Source organism: Hirundo rustica, chromosome 18 (assembly GCF_015227805.2).
Source record: "Hirundo rustica isolate bHirRus1 chromosome 18, bHirRus1.pri.v3, whole genome shotgun sequence".
Taxonomy (NCBI): domain Eukaryota; kingdom Metazoa; phylum Chordata; class Aves; order Passeriformes; family Hirundinidae; genus Hirundo; species Hirundo rustica.
Genome location: NC_053467.1, coordinates 8777252 through 8793771, shown reverse-complemented (window position 1 = coordinate 8793771; position 16520 = coordinate 8777252). Strand labels below are relative to the sequence as shown.

Genomic DNA, 16520 nt, shown 5'->3' with positions numbered 1-16520 from the left:
CAGTTTCCCCTAAAAACTCACTCCACCTTTGGAATACAAAAACCCACATTACATAAAGGCTCTCAGAGGAAGCCCAGACCAAGATTTGGGTGACTGCAGGCAGCTAACAGCCTCGTCATCCCTTGGATCCCCCTTTAGTCAACAAACAGGAGTAGAGAGAGTTCTCCAGAGATTTATTCCGACCTGTGGTCCCTCAGTGACTGCAGGAAACGTCTGGGATGATGATGCACCCTGATTTAAGCGCCTGAATCCAGACCAAAAGCTGGCAGGCAGCGAGTGGGAGGTAGGAAAGTTGTAAACTCCGAGCTTAATTTACTGTACGTGAACTACCCCGAGGGAAGCTCCCAGTTCTGGAAACTTTCCCTTTCCACATCATCACCTTCAATAAAGGCTGTCCCCATGCAACTCCAAGGCTCCCTCCCCACTCCCACGCCTGGCCGAGCACACGAGCACCGAGAAGGCACTGCCCTCACAGCTCTGCTGGCCTCTCACACTGACAAGGCTGAAACATTTTTCCTTCTTTGAAATCCTAACAGCCAAAGAGGTTTTTAATGTCCCTACATAAATCCAGGAGCAATTCTGCTGAATAAGAAGTGCTGTTTGCACAAAACCACTTTTCAGCACATGCGAAAGGCAAGCCCTGACTCGCACGATGTCCACAAACTCACCACAAAACACGGTATTGAAGACTTGTCATTTTTTTGCTGCAAAATACACCAGCACTAGGTTTTAATCCTTCATTTTTCACGTTAAATACCGTGCTTAGCATGTCTAAAATAAGCAAAACCGACCATTTGTTTTTAAAACCTGAGCAAAGGGAAATGCATCCCTGATGCCAGCTGTATTCTCCGAGTATTTGATTATTACCTGCTCACTGCTCTGCTGTTACTGCACACACTCACTACCTGTCAATGGCATTGAGAGGGAAGATTTTATTTAGAATTGCGATAGAGGTGGTTTGAACACTTCAGATCTTAAGCTGAAAATAGAGTGCTGGCAGTTTGAACAGCACAAGGGCTTAGTTTACCAACAAACTACAGCAAAATAAACAGAGCTGTCTACTTACAAGACTCTCACTTTCCCCAACACTCACTCCCCCTTTTTTCCTAAATGTACTAAACCTGCATTTTCAAGCACTTTTTTTTTTTCTCCTTTAGGAAACAAAAAGTATTAATAATGATGTTCTATTATTAAGGAAAAGACTGAAGAGCTCATGAAAAATGAGAGTGCAGCAGTGGCTTTTAAAGACAATTTTGTAATTTCTGGTTTTCTGTAGGCCCAGTGTTTTGACACATGACTAGAAGCTTTAGAAATCTGGTGTTTGTTTCAGAAAGTAATGCATGCATCTTGATGAAGAAACCAAATGTTCTCACTTACAAGCTCCCTTTTAGGGAGGACTGCCAAGGGAAGGCTTTCCTTTTTGTATTAAAAAAAACCTGTTGTAAAAATCTCATTTCAGTGATACAGCCTGGAACAAAACTGCAAAGCTATGGGAAATATGTGCAGTTCTTCCTTCCTGTACACTGAGTTCATCACAAAGCTGACAACCTGCGTTTCAGTTCCATCTCTAAACACAATTCAATTAAATTACAACCCAAATGATTTTGATATAAACTACAAATAACTATTAAAACAGAATTCATTACTAACATATCACCCCCCAAGAAAGCTCTAAACTTTAGTGCTGTTCTTTTTCATCCTAAGGAAGATACATATTTTCATCACTTCTTCACCTGCTTTTGTAAAAAGAGTTGATGAAATTACCACTCAGAGGTAATTTTATCTCTCTGCCCTCTTGATGCTAATGAAATCTGGTCTTCTGAAGGACATTATCACTGAGCTAATATATGCAATAAACCAGTTTACAACATATTTTTAATTACATCAAAAATTATCTTATATAACTTAAGTCCTTGAATTTTAAAGGTGACTTTTAGACCAAAGCAAATCCCTTTTGGCTATTATTTTGTTGGCTTCTTTTCCTCCTTTTCACTGCGTCTATCAGCCTATTGTTTCTTGGGGGGCAGTCACTGCACAGCTTGGGACAAAGACTGGCTCTTGCTCAGAGGGTTTAATCTGGTTTATCGAAATCCTGAGATTCCACAGCTGAAGTTCTCCAGGGTCACCGCAAAACTGCCAACGAACGTGTCAGGGTGAGCCAAGAAAACAAGGCTTGGGCAACCCCAGCCTCTGTGTGGGAACTCTAAATATGGGGACTGAGAAAACCCAAAATTCTCAGCATCTAAAATTCCCCCACCTACATTGCTAAAAACCTGATGATGATACAAGTCTAGAGCTTTCACTTGAAAACGCCGAGGATCCCTCTGGAATTTGCCCTCATATCTGATTGCACTGGCGCAATTTTCAAACAAACAGCTTATTGCATAAACCTTTGATGTTATTTCTCTGCGTTCAGCTGCGGTTTCTGCCAGGACCCATCCCCAGGAACACGTTACCTTTGGAGGTGACTGCTGCTGCTTGGTGGGGTTGGCCGAGTGCTGGTGCCGCAGAGCTCGGGGGATGAACTCGGGGGCCAGAGGGTTCAACACGTAGGTTTTCTTTAACTCCAGAGCTTCCAGCTGAGCTTTGATCTGCTCAAACGTGATGCCATGAAGACTTTCGTTCTCGTGGCACAGGGCAATAAACCTTTCCCAGAATTTCCTGCGGGAAGGATTTTTAGAAACAGTGAGGAAGGCTCGACGGCTGTTATTAAAATGAGAACAGATTTCATGCAACTCTGGGACATTTTTATTTTTTGTGTGTGCTCATTTCATACCCCAACCCACCCACCCTGAAGCTGCTCCCTGCAGCTGAACCCCACAGCACAGTGCAAAGCTGCCCAGCCATCCCAAATGGACACACAGCGCTGTCCTTGTGCATCAGGTCACCACTGGGTACCACATTTAACATTCACACCATGGACAGCTCCAACTCCGAACTTCTCCTAGAAAACCAAAACCAGCGAACTCAACGCTTAAAATTCAGGAATGTATGTGATTTAAGGCATCTATTGAAGCTCAAATAGTCACAGGAATTACACGGATTCTCAGTCCCAGAAGATGTCAAGAACATTCTCCCCATTTAGGCAGATCCTTCAGTGTAACAAATTCCAAAGCCAACAAAAACCAAATAAAAAAGGGGTTTGAGAGATGCCCTCAAAACCACTCTTGTGAAACACTCCAGAGGCATGTGAAAACTAATATTTTGGAGAGTTTCTAGAGGTTCTTTGAGATCCTCAAAGAAAACAAACAAAACCATAAATTTTAGCGCGTGTCAGATTTTTCTATAACATAGAAGTATTTTTGAGCTAGGAAAACAGCCATCAGATGATGCATGACTTGTCTATTCTGTTTCCAACTTTTTGGAGGATGGAGGGATTATTTAAACCATGTAATAAAAGAACATTCCTCCATGTCTTCTGCTTTCTCATGACAGGTCTTTCCACTGCTTTATTAAAAAAGAATCTCTTTTTTTTGGTTAACATCCACAGCAGGATCTATACAAAATTTTACACTTAGGATTTTTTTTCATCTCAAAGGAACTTTTTGGGTGAAGTTACTGAAGCTTAAAAGATATTTTTAAAAGGTCTGAAGATGTCACTTTAAAAAAAAAACCAACAAAGCTGAGCTGTCTCTTTCAAAAACATCAAGAGTAAAGGTGTGCCAGACTATAACTCCTGCTTGTTCACCCTTCAGTAATAAGGTGTGGCCTATCAGCAAGCACTGCTCTTTCCCCAAAACTTGCAAAATGAGAGATTGCTGCACACTAATTGTACCAGCAGGGTCACATTCTGCTGAGTAGCTGACTTGGTGAGAAAGAACAATTGTCTGGCTTGCAAGAATGCTGCGATGCTAGCGATGTTTTTAAGAATTCAGAATAGTTTCCCCTAAAAGCCAATTTCTGTTGTGATTTTATAGAGGCAAGAAATGCTCTTTTAAAATTCAAGCTGGCCCTTTTTCTGCATTTTGCTCCAATGCAAATAAATCTTCCAAGGTTTTAAATGAGAATTAAAAACCAAAATTAAAGGCATCACCGGGACGCTTTAGTGATGGAATTCCCTCTGCTTAATCAATTCAGCCACCAAACCTATTGCCAAGTACCACAAATCCACTGAGACCCATCCAGTTTTGCTGAGAACGCCCCAAGCAGTCTCTCTACACGTGGAACACTTGTTCTGGGGTGTAAGAACAGAAAATAAAACCCTGCTGAGTTGTGCTCAGGAGTTTAAAGGGGGTGTCTGCCAAAACAGCCCTGTCTGGTCCGGTTGGAGCACACAGGAATGCAATGATTACCCTGGGCACACTTCACAAAGCTCTCTACAACTATCCTTACAGTCTTGACTCATTTTGACAAGCGTTAGAATATTTATAAAATTCAAATACACTCTAAACTTTTTTGAGGTCTGTTTTTTTCCTAACGAAATGTCACTTCTTTCAGACTTCTCCACTCTGTTGTACTAAAAAGGAACCATCTTCCCAGCAGCCTCCCTGAGCCCCTCCAGCACTATTTTCAAAGAGTGAATGTTCAATTATTCAGTGGAACAAGACAATGGTGTATTAAAAGGAAAGCTTGGGATACATCTTAATAAAGTTTCAGTGCTCCTTGTTTCTTAATTATCTTTCAGTTTTATAATTTGGAACAGCTCTGTGTCTACAAACAGCTGCTGGTCTTCAAAATGCAAACTCCATCCTTAACTGCCAGCACTGTAATTTACTTACCACACTGACAGCCTGTGTCTTCATTTTATTAAGTTTTTGCACACCCTATTTCAGATATTTTGAAGGAGCACTCGGGAGGCACAGGGGCTCCTTCTCACCAACTCATTACATAAACCAGCCCATGCCTAAAGAACCCAACCAGGTAAAGGGAAAAGTGAACTAAATCCACAATTATTTCTGTCAATAAGATGTTAGAAGCCATTTAAAGGAGATCACTGCATTCATGTACAGATACTCCTGACGTGGCCCCAGCAGGGAAGTGGTGAAATTCAGGTTATATTTCATAAATACAGTAAACAAAGGTTTGAGTTCCATTTGGCTTTTTCAACTCTCATCTTTGAAAGCCACATCCCTTTTCAATACAGTAGAAGCAGCACTGCTCAGGAAAGTAGAACACAACACAGATATAACAACTATCATATATTTTTAGCTTTATTTTAATAATGTAGTCAGTGCACTGTTTCCTTTCTTTGAGAATAAGCTGCAGGGTTTATCTCTGATCATCTCAAAATTTCAGCTCTTCCAACCCTTTGAAGAACAAGAACTTGGAACCTTTAACAGAAGTGTTTACATATCTCAGCATTTTTCTCATTTCTTCATTTAGGTCTATAAAATGTAAATTCACTCAAATCTTAACAAGTTTTTTTTCCTAGTGTCATGAAGACCTATCAAAACATAAATAATGTTTTTCAAGTCTTCTACCATCCTACAACTGCCATAACATTCAATTTTAAAATACCACATTACATCACAATTTTAAACTCCAAATCAGTGTTACTTTTATCTGTATATAAAATTGCAACAGGTATACAAAAATCCCCTACTAGGAAGTAAAATGAAGCATGCTCAATTGTTACTGTGAAGTGAAAACCTGAGCAACTACAAAGACATGAAAAGACAGGTTATCAACGGCCAAGTGTACGTCTCATATTTTTCCCTGTCATACATGATGACAACCATCACTTTTCCAAATCCACCAGTCACAGATAAACACATTTTCCAGTGCCCTTAGCCCTGATTAACCAAGGAACATAGAGAAAGTACCTGCATCTTCCAATGGAACATAAAGCAATAGGATCTCCCACCACAGCTACCAAGGATTGTGCTCTTGTAATGGCAGTGTTGAGAAGTTTGTAATTAGACAGAAAACCGTAATCCAAGTCTTCTGTTGAATCCTCCAGTAACTGCTCTTTCCTTTTAATTGGAGTTTGCTTATGTTTGCATGTGTGCCGTGTTCGTACTGTGCTGAGGAACAAAACTCTGAACTGTTTTCCTAAAATGAAACAAAAAAAACATCTCTGAGATAATTGTTGCTATTTTCTGCTCATATCACAGCCATAACCACCTTGCCAGCCAGATTTCACACCTAGATGTTCTGAACTCATAGCTACCCTTCACATGAAGAGCTTTATGCAAGAATAATAAGATTTAAAAATTTTAAAAGATGCACTATAAATAGCATATTCCATTACAAGAATATTTCCTCTTTAAAAATCTTACTTTTTCACCTTGATATCAATCACTCCTGAACTTTCTGAAATGTTAATTATCTTTACAGCATTGCCTATCAGTCAATAACAAATCTTGAATTTATTTATTCTACCTTAAAAATAAATTCTGGACACTCTTGATTCATATTTTTAAATTTCTCAAATACATCAATATCCACCATGAAAAAACAGAGCAAACCACTCGCTGTCACTCAGTTACTTTATCATCTGCCTTTGTTTATTACTGACTAGAAGTGCAACCTAGCAACAAGCTATGCCTACACAAAATCCTTGTAATCAATGTGATTTCAGGAAGAAACATCTGAATTTTTAAGACTCCTTACAGTTTATTTCTCAGATGGAAAAGAAATCAGTAAAATATTTCAAGGCTAAAGCTCCATTACATTTGTATTTGGAACTCTAAAACCCATCAGTTTGTTAAAATCATTCCAATTATGTTAAAAATCTATCGGTTTCCACAACTTCCACTCATCTTTTAAATAAGGCTGAACCTAATTTTGAGAAAAGATAAAGAAATATTTTTGAGAAAGGAGAAATCTCACGTCCATGAGTTTATATGGAGCAACATCTGCATCACAGCTCTCCTCTTGCCGCCACGCCTTTAGGGTAATTTTAGTAAACTATAGGGTAATTTGATGAAGTTATGATTGCAACAGACACATTTCCCCTGGCTCAGACCAGCTCTGGTGCTGGAGTCCAGGGCATTCCTTTGGCTGCCCTGGAGGGTCTGGGACCTGGACAGGGGGGTCTGGGACCCTGGCCCAGAGCCCAGAGGGACATTGGCTTTGATCTCAGTCCATGGGAAAGGCTTCCTGCATTGCGGGAAGGATTGCAAGCCACAAGAGTGTGAAAGATTGGAGTTTAGCTTATCACAGGGTGAGAAAATAGTAGATTTGGGTTTTTAGTATTGAAGTGAATGGGAGCAAGATGGAGAATTTGGGGCATTGTCTCCTGCTTCTTCTTTCTTATTCCCTCACTCCATTTTCTGCAGTGACGGTGGCACAAAGTAGTTTAAAGAGATTAGGTCAAAGTAGGGATGACCTGTTTAGTATAAGTGATAGGTGTTGGCAAATAACGATAAATAAAGAACATGTAACAATTAGTATAAAAGACAGCGACAGCCCAGTGAGGAGGAGTCGCCAGATGCCTGAGCAGCTGCACAGATCTTAGTTGGGCACTGAGAAAATTGTAAGATAAGAAACAATAAACAGAGCGCGCAACCTTGAAAAATCAGAACCTAAAGACTCTGTCTCTTTGTTGTGTCTGGCTCAGAGCTTTGCAGAAGGCAAAAAGACTCTAAAACCACCTGAATCTCGGAAAAGAAACTGAGCCTCTGGGCCCCAGCCCCGCTGCTCACCCTGCACGTTGAGCACCCTCTCCACGCTGACGTCGGACAGGCGCTTCTTGCGCAGCTCGGCGCGGATGCGGAACACCTGGTCGGCGTACGGGGTCACCACCCCGATGCTGCCGTCGTCCAGCTTGCCCCAGGCCACGGGCCACTTCCTCCTCAGCTCCTCCACACGCTCCACCACTTCAAACACCTCGGAGGAAAAGCAGGATTCTTAAAAGTTATGTCCCACAGAGCATCACTCTTCCATCCGGAAAGGGAATCTGAGCTTTAAAGCTTTGGAACACTTACATGACACAGTGTTACACAAGCAATGATGCTACTGCATCCTACAGTGATCCTCTAAAGCACCCAGGATTAAAACAATGTTTTCACCAAACAGCACCCTTTTCTTATCCTGAAATTAGTTTTCTCACCGAAGCCACAGTTAAAATTACAAATTTCAAAATTACATTAATAATCTTAATTTTCATTCTTAGGTTCCTACAAAAATGTCAAGTGTACTAGGACCTTTCTTTCCATGCTTCAACTTATTTCTGTAATGCCTAAATAGATATAATTTAATTTTTATTCTGGATTTGATATGTCATCTTAGAGTCTGATAACTCTAGACACGGAGTCCATCTACCAGAGCACAATCACGTCCCATTCCAAAGGATACCATTGGAGTTTCAGATTATTGATCAACTGCTACTTCCTCTCTGTGAAATACCCTGAAATGTGCTACCTGAGAAGACTAATGTGTAATAAAACCTGAAAACCTCCCCCTGGGAGGAGCCAGCCTCCAAGAAACCTCCTGCCAGAGTGGCTCATTTCAACACACCAGAGGTACTGCATAAGGCATTTCTGAGTAACTTTATAGAAGGTTTGTGATTCCCTTTTTTTTTTTTTTAATTTACACTCAATAAATATTTCCCCAGCTATTTAAAGCATGGTAATTCATGATGCTCTTTTCCTACAGCATCACAAATGCAAGCTCAGCCTCTTAAAGAAAAAAAAAAAATCTGTTAATCCTTAGAAAGTCACAAATAGTTTATTTTTGGCTATTTCAGAGGACAGTGAAAATATGGGACTGTTTTTGTGACATCAATTCTTGCATTTAAAAGCCAGCTCTACTGACAAAGGATATTAGAATAAACTTTGATATCTATAAAAACCGTAGCACAAAAATAATGAACTTCTGTAGGTACTTTGGCAAGATTCTCTGAAAGTATATCGCTTCTGGGTATGTATTTAGAATTAATACCACATAGGGAAATTTTCTTAAAATGAAAACCAACAAGGGAAAGTTTATTTCCCAGAATAATTCTTATTAGAGGCATCAATAAACCACAAGATGCCCCAGTGCAAACATCCATTAAGGGTCAAACAGAAAAAAAATCTCCCTCATCATCTAATTTCAGTTTTTTCTGCTGGTGTTTAAGGAGCCGTCTCCTTCATTTCTGCCTGTGGCCATTAATGACTCACAGTTTTCAGACAGTTACTTGGCCACTGAAGATATTTTTAGGTCTTTTACAACTCTTTTTTTTTTTTTTTTTTTAATGGCAAAGCAATCCAAGTAGATTAATGAAAGCAGTCAGGTGTCCAGAAGTCATCGGAGCTTCTTATTTAAGAAGATAATTTAACGCAGCAAAAAATGTTTAACAAGTGCAGCACAACAACAACAAACAGGTTTCAAATTGGGCAGCAGGTGAAGCTCACCATGATGAACAAAGGGAAACAGGCAGCTCTGCAGTGCTTCAGAACAGAAATTCCTCCTCAGCTTATGAAAATTACTGCTATTTCTTTGATTTTCTCTCCCTCCCCTAACTGGAGGTGACTGGAAAAAGGCATCTTCCACTATGAAAGGCGTTATTAAGTCAGAAGGTGGGAGGTGGGTGCTGCTGCATGTGTTTGTTTTTGTGGGCTTGGGTTGTTTGGTTCTTTTAAACACAAGGGAAGGAATGAGAATGAAAGTAATTTTTGAAGAATACCAATAAATCTATGCGAAACAAACACATGGAGAATAAGTTCTCACCTAAAAGAATCTCATCTGCACATTATCAGTTAGACACTGATCCTAGACACACGAAAGGAAATGTGAAATGTTACTCCAGAGGACTCTTATCTGAGTGGGAACATTTCTACAACAGTCAAAGAAATCTAAGTTTTATTTCAAATTGCAGTTACTCTCAGTTGCTAAGATACATCTATCAGAATGTCACATAAATTATCAGGAAAGACATCCTGAAGAATGAGCCTGGGAGAATGAAATGCGGCTTATAATTTGCAAAGAAAAAAAAAAAAAAAAAGGTAAATTAGTGGAATGTTTACTACAGTTGCAATTTTCATTACATCCTGTTTAGCAAATTCCATGTTCACCTCTCCTGGTAGAGGACAATTTTTGTCTTCCACCCACACTGAGCATAAACCAGTAAATGTGGTGGAGCGGAGCTCTAAGGAAACAATCAACAGTAAAAGCAAAGAAGAGTTACCTCTGCATTATTGTAAAAAGCTGTACTATTTTTTTCTTGCACATCTTCTCCACGTGCTGTGAAGAAAGTCAAAGGGTAGAAATCTTTGTGGGCTGGCTGCTTTCCACTTGCCATCAGCTTGCCTTCATAGAAAAGTTCGGATGTGTAACTGTAACGAGGCAAAACAGGGTAAAATGTGGAGTCTACACAGGAGCTCACTGATAAAATATGCAAATCTCCCTGATGAAATATGCAAGCACAAAATACTTCATAAGGAAAACAGAACCACTGATTACTATTCAGCATCTTCAAATGATTTCTCTGAACTGATATTTCCCTACTACAGACACAGCAGAAGGCACTAAAAATATGCTTTCTCCAACACTTTTTCTACAAAGGCTGTTTTTCCTTCTCATCTAAAGCTCGACAAAGTTACGAACGTTCTCACTGATGTTTCACTCAGAAGTTCTGATGGCTGGAAACTGGGCAAGAAGAACACTTGCTGTCTGGCACTGGTTATTCCCCAGGCTGGCCAATGAGCTTGCTCATGTCAGTTAAGAGTTATTGAACTTGGAAGATAAATTTACTACAGATTTCATGTGCACTGAGCACGACGCAGGCCAAGCGTTCAGCTGTCAACCAAGCTTTTCTTCTGGGACTTCTACTCTAGGCTGATCTATGTTGCTAGAGACCAGAAACAAAACCAGAATAAGAGTTCCTGCGCTGGCAGCAGCCATTCCAGCAGCTGGCTGACTGCAAAAGAAATGAGGCAAGGACTACTTCACGGTGAAAAGTAGGAGGGAAAAAGGCAAACTGAATGGAATGAGACAAAAAGGCAGGAAGGAGAGACTGCAGAGGGTTGTAAATGCTGTATGCTGCCGCACAGTAGAGCTAAATTAATGCTCTGGCTTCCAGTAATTAGCGCATTTTGGGATCATCTCACTTTCAACGCTCAGCCTCCAACCTTGACGTTCTTTGGCTGTCACTCAGAGGATGCAATAACCTGAGTATAGCCTGACATGAAGACAACCAAAGCAGGAGACTGTGCAGCTGGTGGATCCATCGAGCTCTTCCAGAATTCCAGCTAGTGCAGCTTAAGCTGGAAACAGGTGATCATGGAAAAGCCACAGAAACCCGTCTGCTACCGAATCACCATCAAAGCCCTGCAGCCCAGCCCTGACCCGAACTGGCTTCCCCTGGGACAACCCTGAAGAACACTGGGCTCCTCTCTGGGTTGGGTTGCAGCATTCACTCCACAGCAGCCAGGGGGCAAAACTAACCGTGTATTCTGCAAATTAACTTCTAGTAACGAGATCTCATTAAATAACACAACTTTTCTGTATGGGCTGTTTTTTTCCAATTACAGCTCCAAAGTCAGGCTGAACGACTGGCTCGTTCTTTCCTCAATTTCTCATGGTGTCTCTGCTTCAGTGAGGTAGAGATGATTAATGAGCCCTTCATCTTCCTCCACTTCTGTCCTAAGTGTCACAGTCCCATTTGTCAGGGGAAATTCCTTTATACAAAAAAGGAGACTTGAGACATCTCCTAAAGGGACCACCATGAAGTGTTCAGCTGGTTTCACCTCACACAGGAACACTTCCCAGTGGAACTGGGCACACTGGACTTTCACTGGAGAGCCAGTGGCGTTTCTGCATCCTCACCTCTGTGTTCAACACAGGGGATCTCTCTTGGAACTCCCTGTCTGAACTCAGCTGCTGAAGCGAATTTTCATGATCTTTCTGAGGCAAGTGACATGGAAGTGATCTCTGAAGAAAAGCTAAAATGATCCCTTCCTTTACAGATGCCCTCTCATTTCAAACTCAGGAACTCAAAAAATGAGCAAGAAACTTAGCAGCACGCGGCCTATAATTACAAAGTCCATAAAGTGAAGATCAAGCTATGTAAAAAAATATTTTACATTCTCACTTTTGATTCCCCACAGCACTTAAATACTTCTGCTTTTGCTTTGAACACTCTGATAACCTAATTAGTATGACTGGATACCAATATAATATTCCTCAGTACATATTTGAGCCAGGATTTAAACTTTAGCATTTTTCCCCATGATTGCATTTATTCTTTCCAGCACAGCTCATGGATGAGCTCATTACACTGGCAGCCATTAGTTTATCATAGCATAAAAACGCAAACCCACTGATTAATGTGTCTTGAAAGAAATAATAAAAGATGTCAACAGTAAAGAAGCATGCTCAAAATTTGACCTATTTTTTCCATTCACAGTTGCATACCCATATGTTCCTTACATTGCCCACAGCTTATAATCCACCCCAGTAAATCTAAAATTCTGAGATGGCTCAATGAAGCACAAGAGCCTATACAACAGACTGCTGGGTGGTTAAAAAGGGAAGGCTGGCTCTTCTTTGGTTTAGTGTACAAGCACTCAAAGCATCCCCACCTGAACCAGGGGTCTGTCCCACAGCCCTGGCAGCTGCTCTAGGAGAGCAAATCACAACACAGAATGACTAATTAACTCGGAAACAAGTAAGATTTCATGACAGAGACACTTCGGCTGTGCTTGGCTCTTTTGTTGACTCGCAGCAGTCAGAAGAAGCACATGATACAGTGAAAAAGTTCACACCTACTTGATGATTGCTTCATGGGAGCGATAGTTCTCACACAGCAGGATCCTGCACGGGAATTCGGCAGGGTAGTGCTCGTAGAGCCGGTCGAGCAAGGAAACATGAAGGTTTCTCTCCCTGGCAAATTCACTGTAGACAAAAGGACTGAGCTGTAATAGACACACACACACAAAGAAAATGTAACTAAATGGGTGGACTCAGAATTTCACGCTCCCAACATATATATTTGCATCGTTTTTGCATCAAACCAAAAATGAAACCTCCCTTTTTACTGGACACTCATCGTTGGAAGACACAGACCATGGCTATTCCACAGAAATGCTCCTTCCTACCAGAAAAGTAACAAAAGACCAGCATGGTCTTAAAGGAACAATAAAATACTCAATACCTATGCAAAGAGCCCTTCTATCTAAGTTTAACACTTCAAACTGTGTTTAGAATGTCTTCACACCATTATTCTGACATGCACTTTGACAATTAAGTTATTACCACAAATAGTACAAATCAGAAAATAAAGAAAATTTAGTACCATTTAAAAAGTTAAATAGAAATGTTGTTGAGAAAACAAAAACCCAGTGACTTATTTACTGTTACATTAAACTCCTACTGGGCTTGTTTAACATAAAATCACCATCTATAACAGCAGGAAAAATAGAACCAAAGATGATGAAAATGAGATTTTTAAAATACAATTTCCAAGTGTAGAAATAAAACCAATCTATTTTGTCATTCTGAATTCATATGATTCAGATTCTGATTTTCACTTCAGCCAAATATTAGTTTTTGAAATTTAAATACTGGACACCTGACAGAGGATCTTCTGTAAGACCCTGAGCTGTAGAGCAGCCTGAGACACACGGGCCCAGGAGGGATTTCATCCACCCAGCTGGGCTAATGAGATCAAGCCTGAAGTAAAAATTCCAAGCTCTTGAAAAGCATTTTGAGAGCAGTATTTAAAAGGCACTACCCCAGTCCTTGGCATTACAAGTATCACTGAAATTATCCAGCAGTATTAAATCATAGGTGGCAACACCATTCCGAGTTTGCTACTGCACCAAAGCAAACATCCACTCTACTGCTACTGTGAGATGCAAAGAGAATTAAAGGCAAACCTATAAAAACAAATAAATCTGGCCTAAATCAATAAAGCAAGTGAAGCAGGCTCTTCCAAGCATGCCTTGTCTGATGCCTACAGGCTGCAAAATGACAGGCATCATCAGTGTTTTAAACTCTCCAAACCAAGCAGCTCCCAGGCACTTTACAGAAACATAAAAGCACTGGCTAGTTTCATTCTCCCATTTCTCACTTATTCAAATCGTTACCAGTTTAGATGCTTCTAATAAAAATTTCAAGTTCTCTCGATCCTAATTCTCCGTATTCTTGAATTCTTGTAAAAATCAACAAGAGAATATCTGTCATAAGCTCCTGAGTGTAATAAATATCCTCATATCTTACCCAAATAACGTCCCTGGAATTCTCCTTGCCTTCCCCATCTATTATATGGTTTGGTGCAGATAAATAACTTGAATAGATAATTACAAATATTATATATATGCACTTCATACTCAAAACTTGCATAGCTCATACCTGCATATGGTCTCCAGCCAAGACAATTCTTGTGTTTTTATTAGCTAATGCTAGAGGCATAATCGTTTCACACTCCATAGCTTGAGCAGCTTCATCTAACAGAATGTGTGTAAAAAACCCTGTAAAAACAGAGAGATCAGCAAATAAATGAAACTTGAAATACGATAAAATGAATATTGATAACAAAACAAGACTGGAAGTTAACATTCTGTACTCTGATAGTAACCAAGACTAGAATTTAAAAACTATGGCTTACACAAATTAATTTCTAGCAACTGTTGAAAACCACACAATTTTCAAACCCATCAAACAACCAACAGTGGTCACTTGGCTGCCAGTGACATTAGCAGGAGCCCCCAGTTCTGCCTCTTTCTTGTGATACACATGAAATTAAACACGTCTTATCTGAGCTCTCCTTACACCAAGAGGAAATACCTCTTGGCAGGCCATCCCTCAAGAGGTTTCTCAAATCTGAAAGTCATTTTCACCACCATGAGACTTGAGGAGCTTTGGACAGTGACAAGGAATTCCTCGTGTACTTGAGTCCTAGTAACTATCTTATATACTAAATTTCCCATTAAAATTGCACACATACCTGAGCACTTTGCTGGTTATGGGCTTAAAGGAATGTTAGGGGGGGGAAAAAAGGAACAGAAATTGAAGGAAAGTTTAAATTCAAACTTATGATAATATTGGACCAAAGGTTTGGTGGGAATCTATGCACTGGAGAACATATACTTGAAAAAAACTTGGCCCCTGCAGATTTATATTTTATGCAATCTAACCTCAGGACAGGTATAGAAGTGGTTTTATACATTGGTGTCTGTGATATATTGAGGTTTAAAACAAAGTATTAGACAGCAGTGCACCATCCAATTCAGTTTACATATGTAAAAATGTAGCAATTTTCTTTTGAAAATATTTCATACAGCTGCACACACATTGCTATGGCATGACTGTACACAGTCCGCTGCCAAACAAAGCAGCTATTTCTATCTAAAGACCCAAAAATATTTACCATAAATTCCATATTAGCTTCCTCTGCTGCAATAAGTGCTTAAATGTAGCCATAAAAAACTAACCCTAACAATTTATGTAAAGAAATTCCATGTTCTCCAAAAAGCAGACGGATTCAATTGGGAGATCAGGAAAATAATAAAGATAATAAATAATAAAGTAGCTTCTGCCCCAAAAAATCAGTCTAATATATTTCAGTTTAGAAAACAACCCTAAATGTATCATGTTAACAAAGACAGGGCTTGTATGTGTGGGAGTTGTTTGCAAAGCTAAACAATTCACAAAACAAGGGAAAAAAGCTCTCTGTTATTTATGCTTGCATGCTCCACTGAGTAATGACCTTAATGAGCATAATATTCAAAGTCAGAATCTCAAACAGAATTTTCCCTCTTGGATGTCAAAAACACCAGATCATAGATAGTACTGCTTCTTTTTTTTTTTTTTTTTTTTTTTTAAGAAGGAGGAAAAAAAAAAAAAAAAAAAAAAGAACAAGCAAAAGGTTAATTAGAATGCCAGCAGTTTACAGCTTTGTAATAAACATTTATTCATAATAAAACAAAAGAGCATTTTAAGATTATCATTGTTTATTTTTTTAACAGCTCCAAGAATTGGGTAAGGGACCAACACTGGCAAGAGGAAGATATTTCCCAAGCATGGACACTTCTTGCCTAGAAATTATCTTACCTGGTTCAAGATCCAGCTGACATAGATACTGCGATGTATTTAAAGTAACAACTACTACTCGTTGCTTAAGAATGTCTTCTTTCTGTGGCATCTGAAAGGTGGAATGTGTGCTTGAAATCAAACAGTACTGATGCACAACTGGGTGAACAGTCTTTACCCAGCGATTTCGGAAATATACCCTAGGAAAGAAAAAGGGGTTTGTTTTCCGTGAGCTTTGAACACACAGAATATTTCCAATATTCCAAATACTAATATTCTGTTTTCTGGTAAATAAACATCATCTTCAAGAAGCAAAACACCACAACTATGCAGAATTACATGCTAAAATGTCTTGGCTTCACCTTCGGTTATTGCAGTGCAGTTTTACAGACATGAACAGTCAGCAGATTTTAATTCACACATAGAAACCTGTAAATTCTTCTAATACTTATGTCCTGTGACCTTCACATCAATGCCTATTTTATTTTAAACTTACAATAAACTCAGATAAAATAAATATTTCGCGACCTGAAATGCAACTATGGCCCAGAGTATGGAACTGCCAGTGCTCTGCACATCTCAGCCACTGCAGCTGATATATCAAATATATTCAAATCCTGTTG

General features: G+C 39.6%; 1 protein-coding gene across 2 annotated transcripts in view; it reads right to left on the bottom strand.

Moving 5' to 3' along the window:
- The window catches only part of HELZ (helicase with zinc finger), an 84652-nt gene that overhangs the window by 16295 nt on the left and 51837 nt on the right, over positions 1-16520 (bottom strand). For both annotated transcript variants that reach the window (XM_040081386.2, XM_040081387.2), the window contains exons 16-22: positions 15919-16097; positions 14218-14336; positions 12634-12779; positions 10052-10199; positions 7587-7770; positions 5763-5991; positions 2457-2661 (exon numbers count right to left, since the gene is read on the bottom strand). In XM_040081386.2, coding sequence (XP_039937320.1) covers positions 2457-2661; positions 5763-5991; positions 7587-7770; positions 10052-10199; positions 12634-12779; positions 14218-14336; positions 15919-16097 — 1210 coding nt within the window. The remainder of the gene's footprint in view (positions 1-2456; positions 2662-5762; positions 5992-7586; positions 7771-10051; positions 10200-12633; positions 12780-14217; positions 14337-15918; positions 16098-16520) is intronic.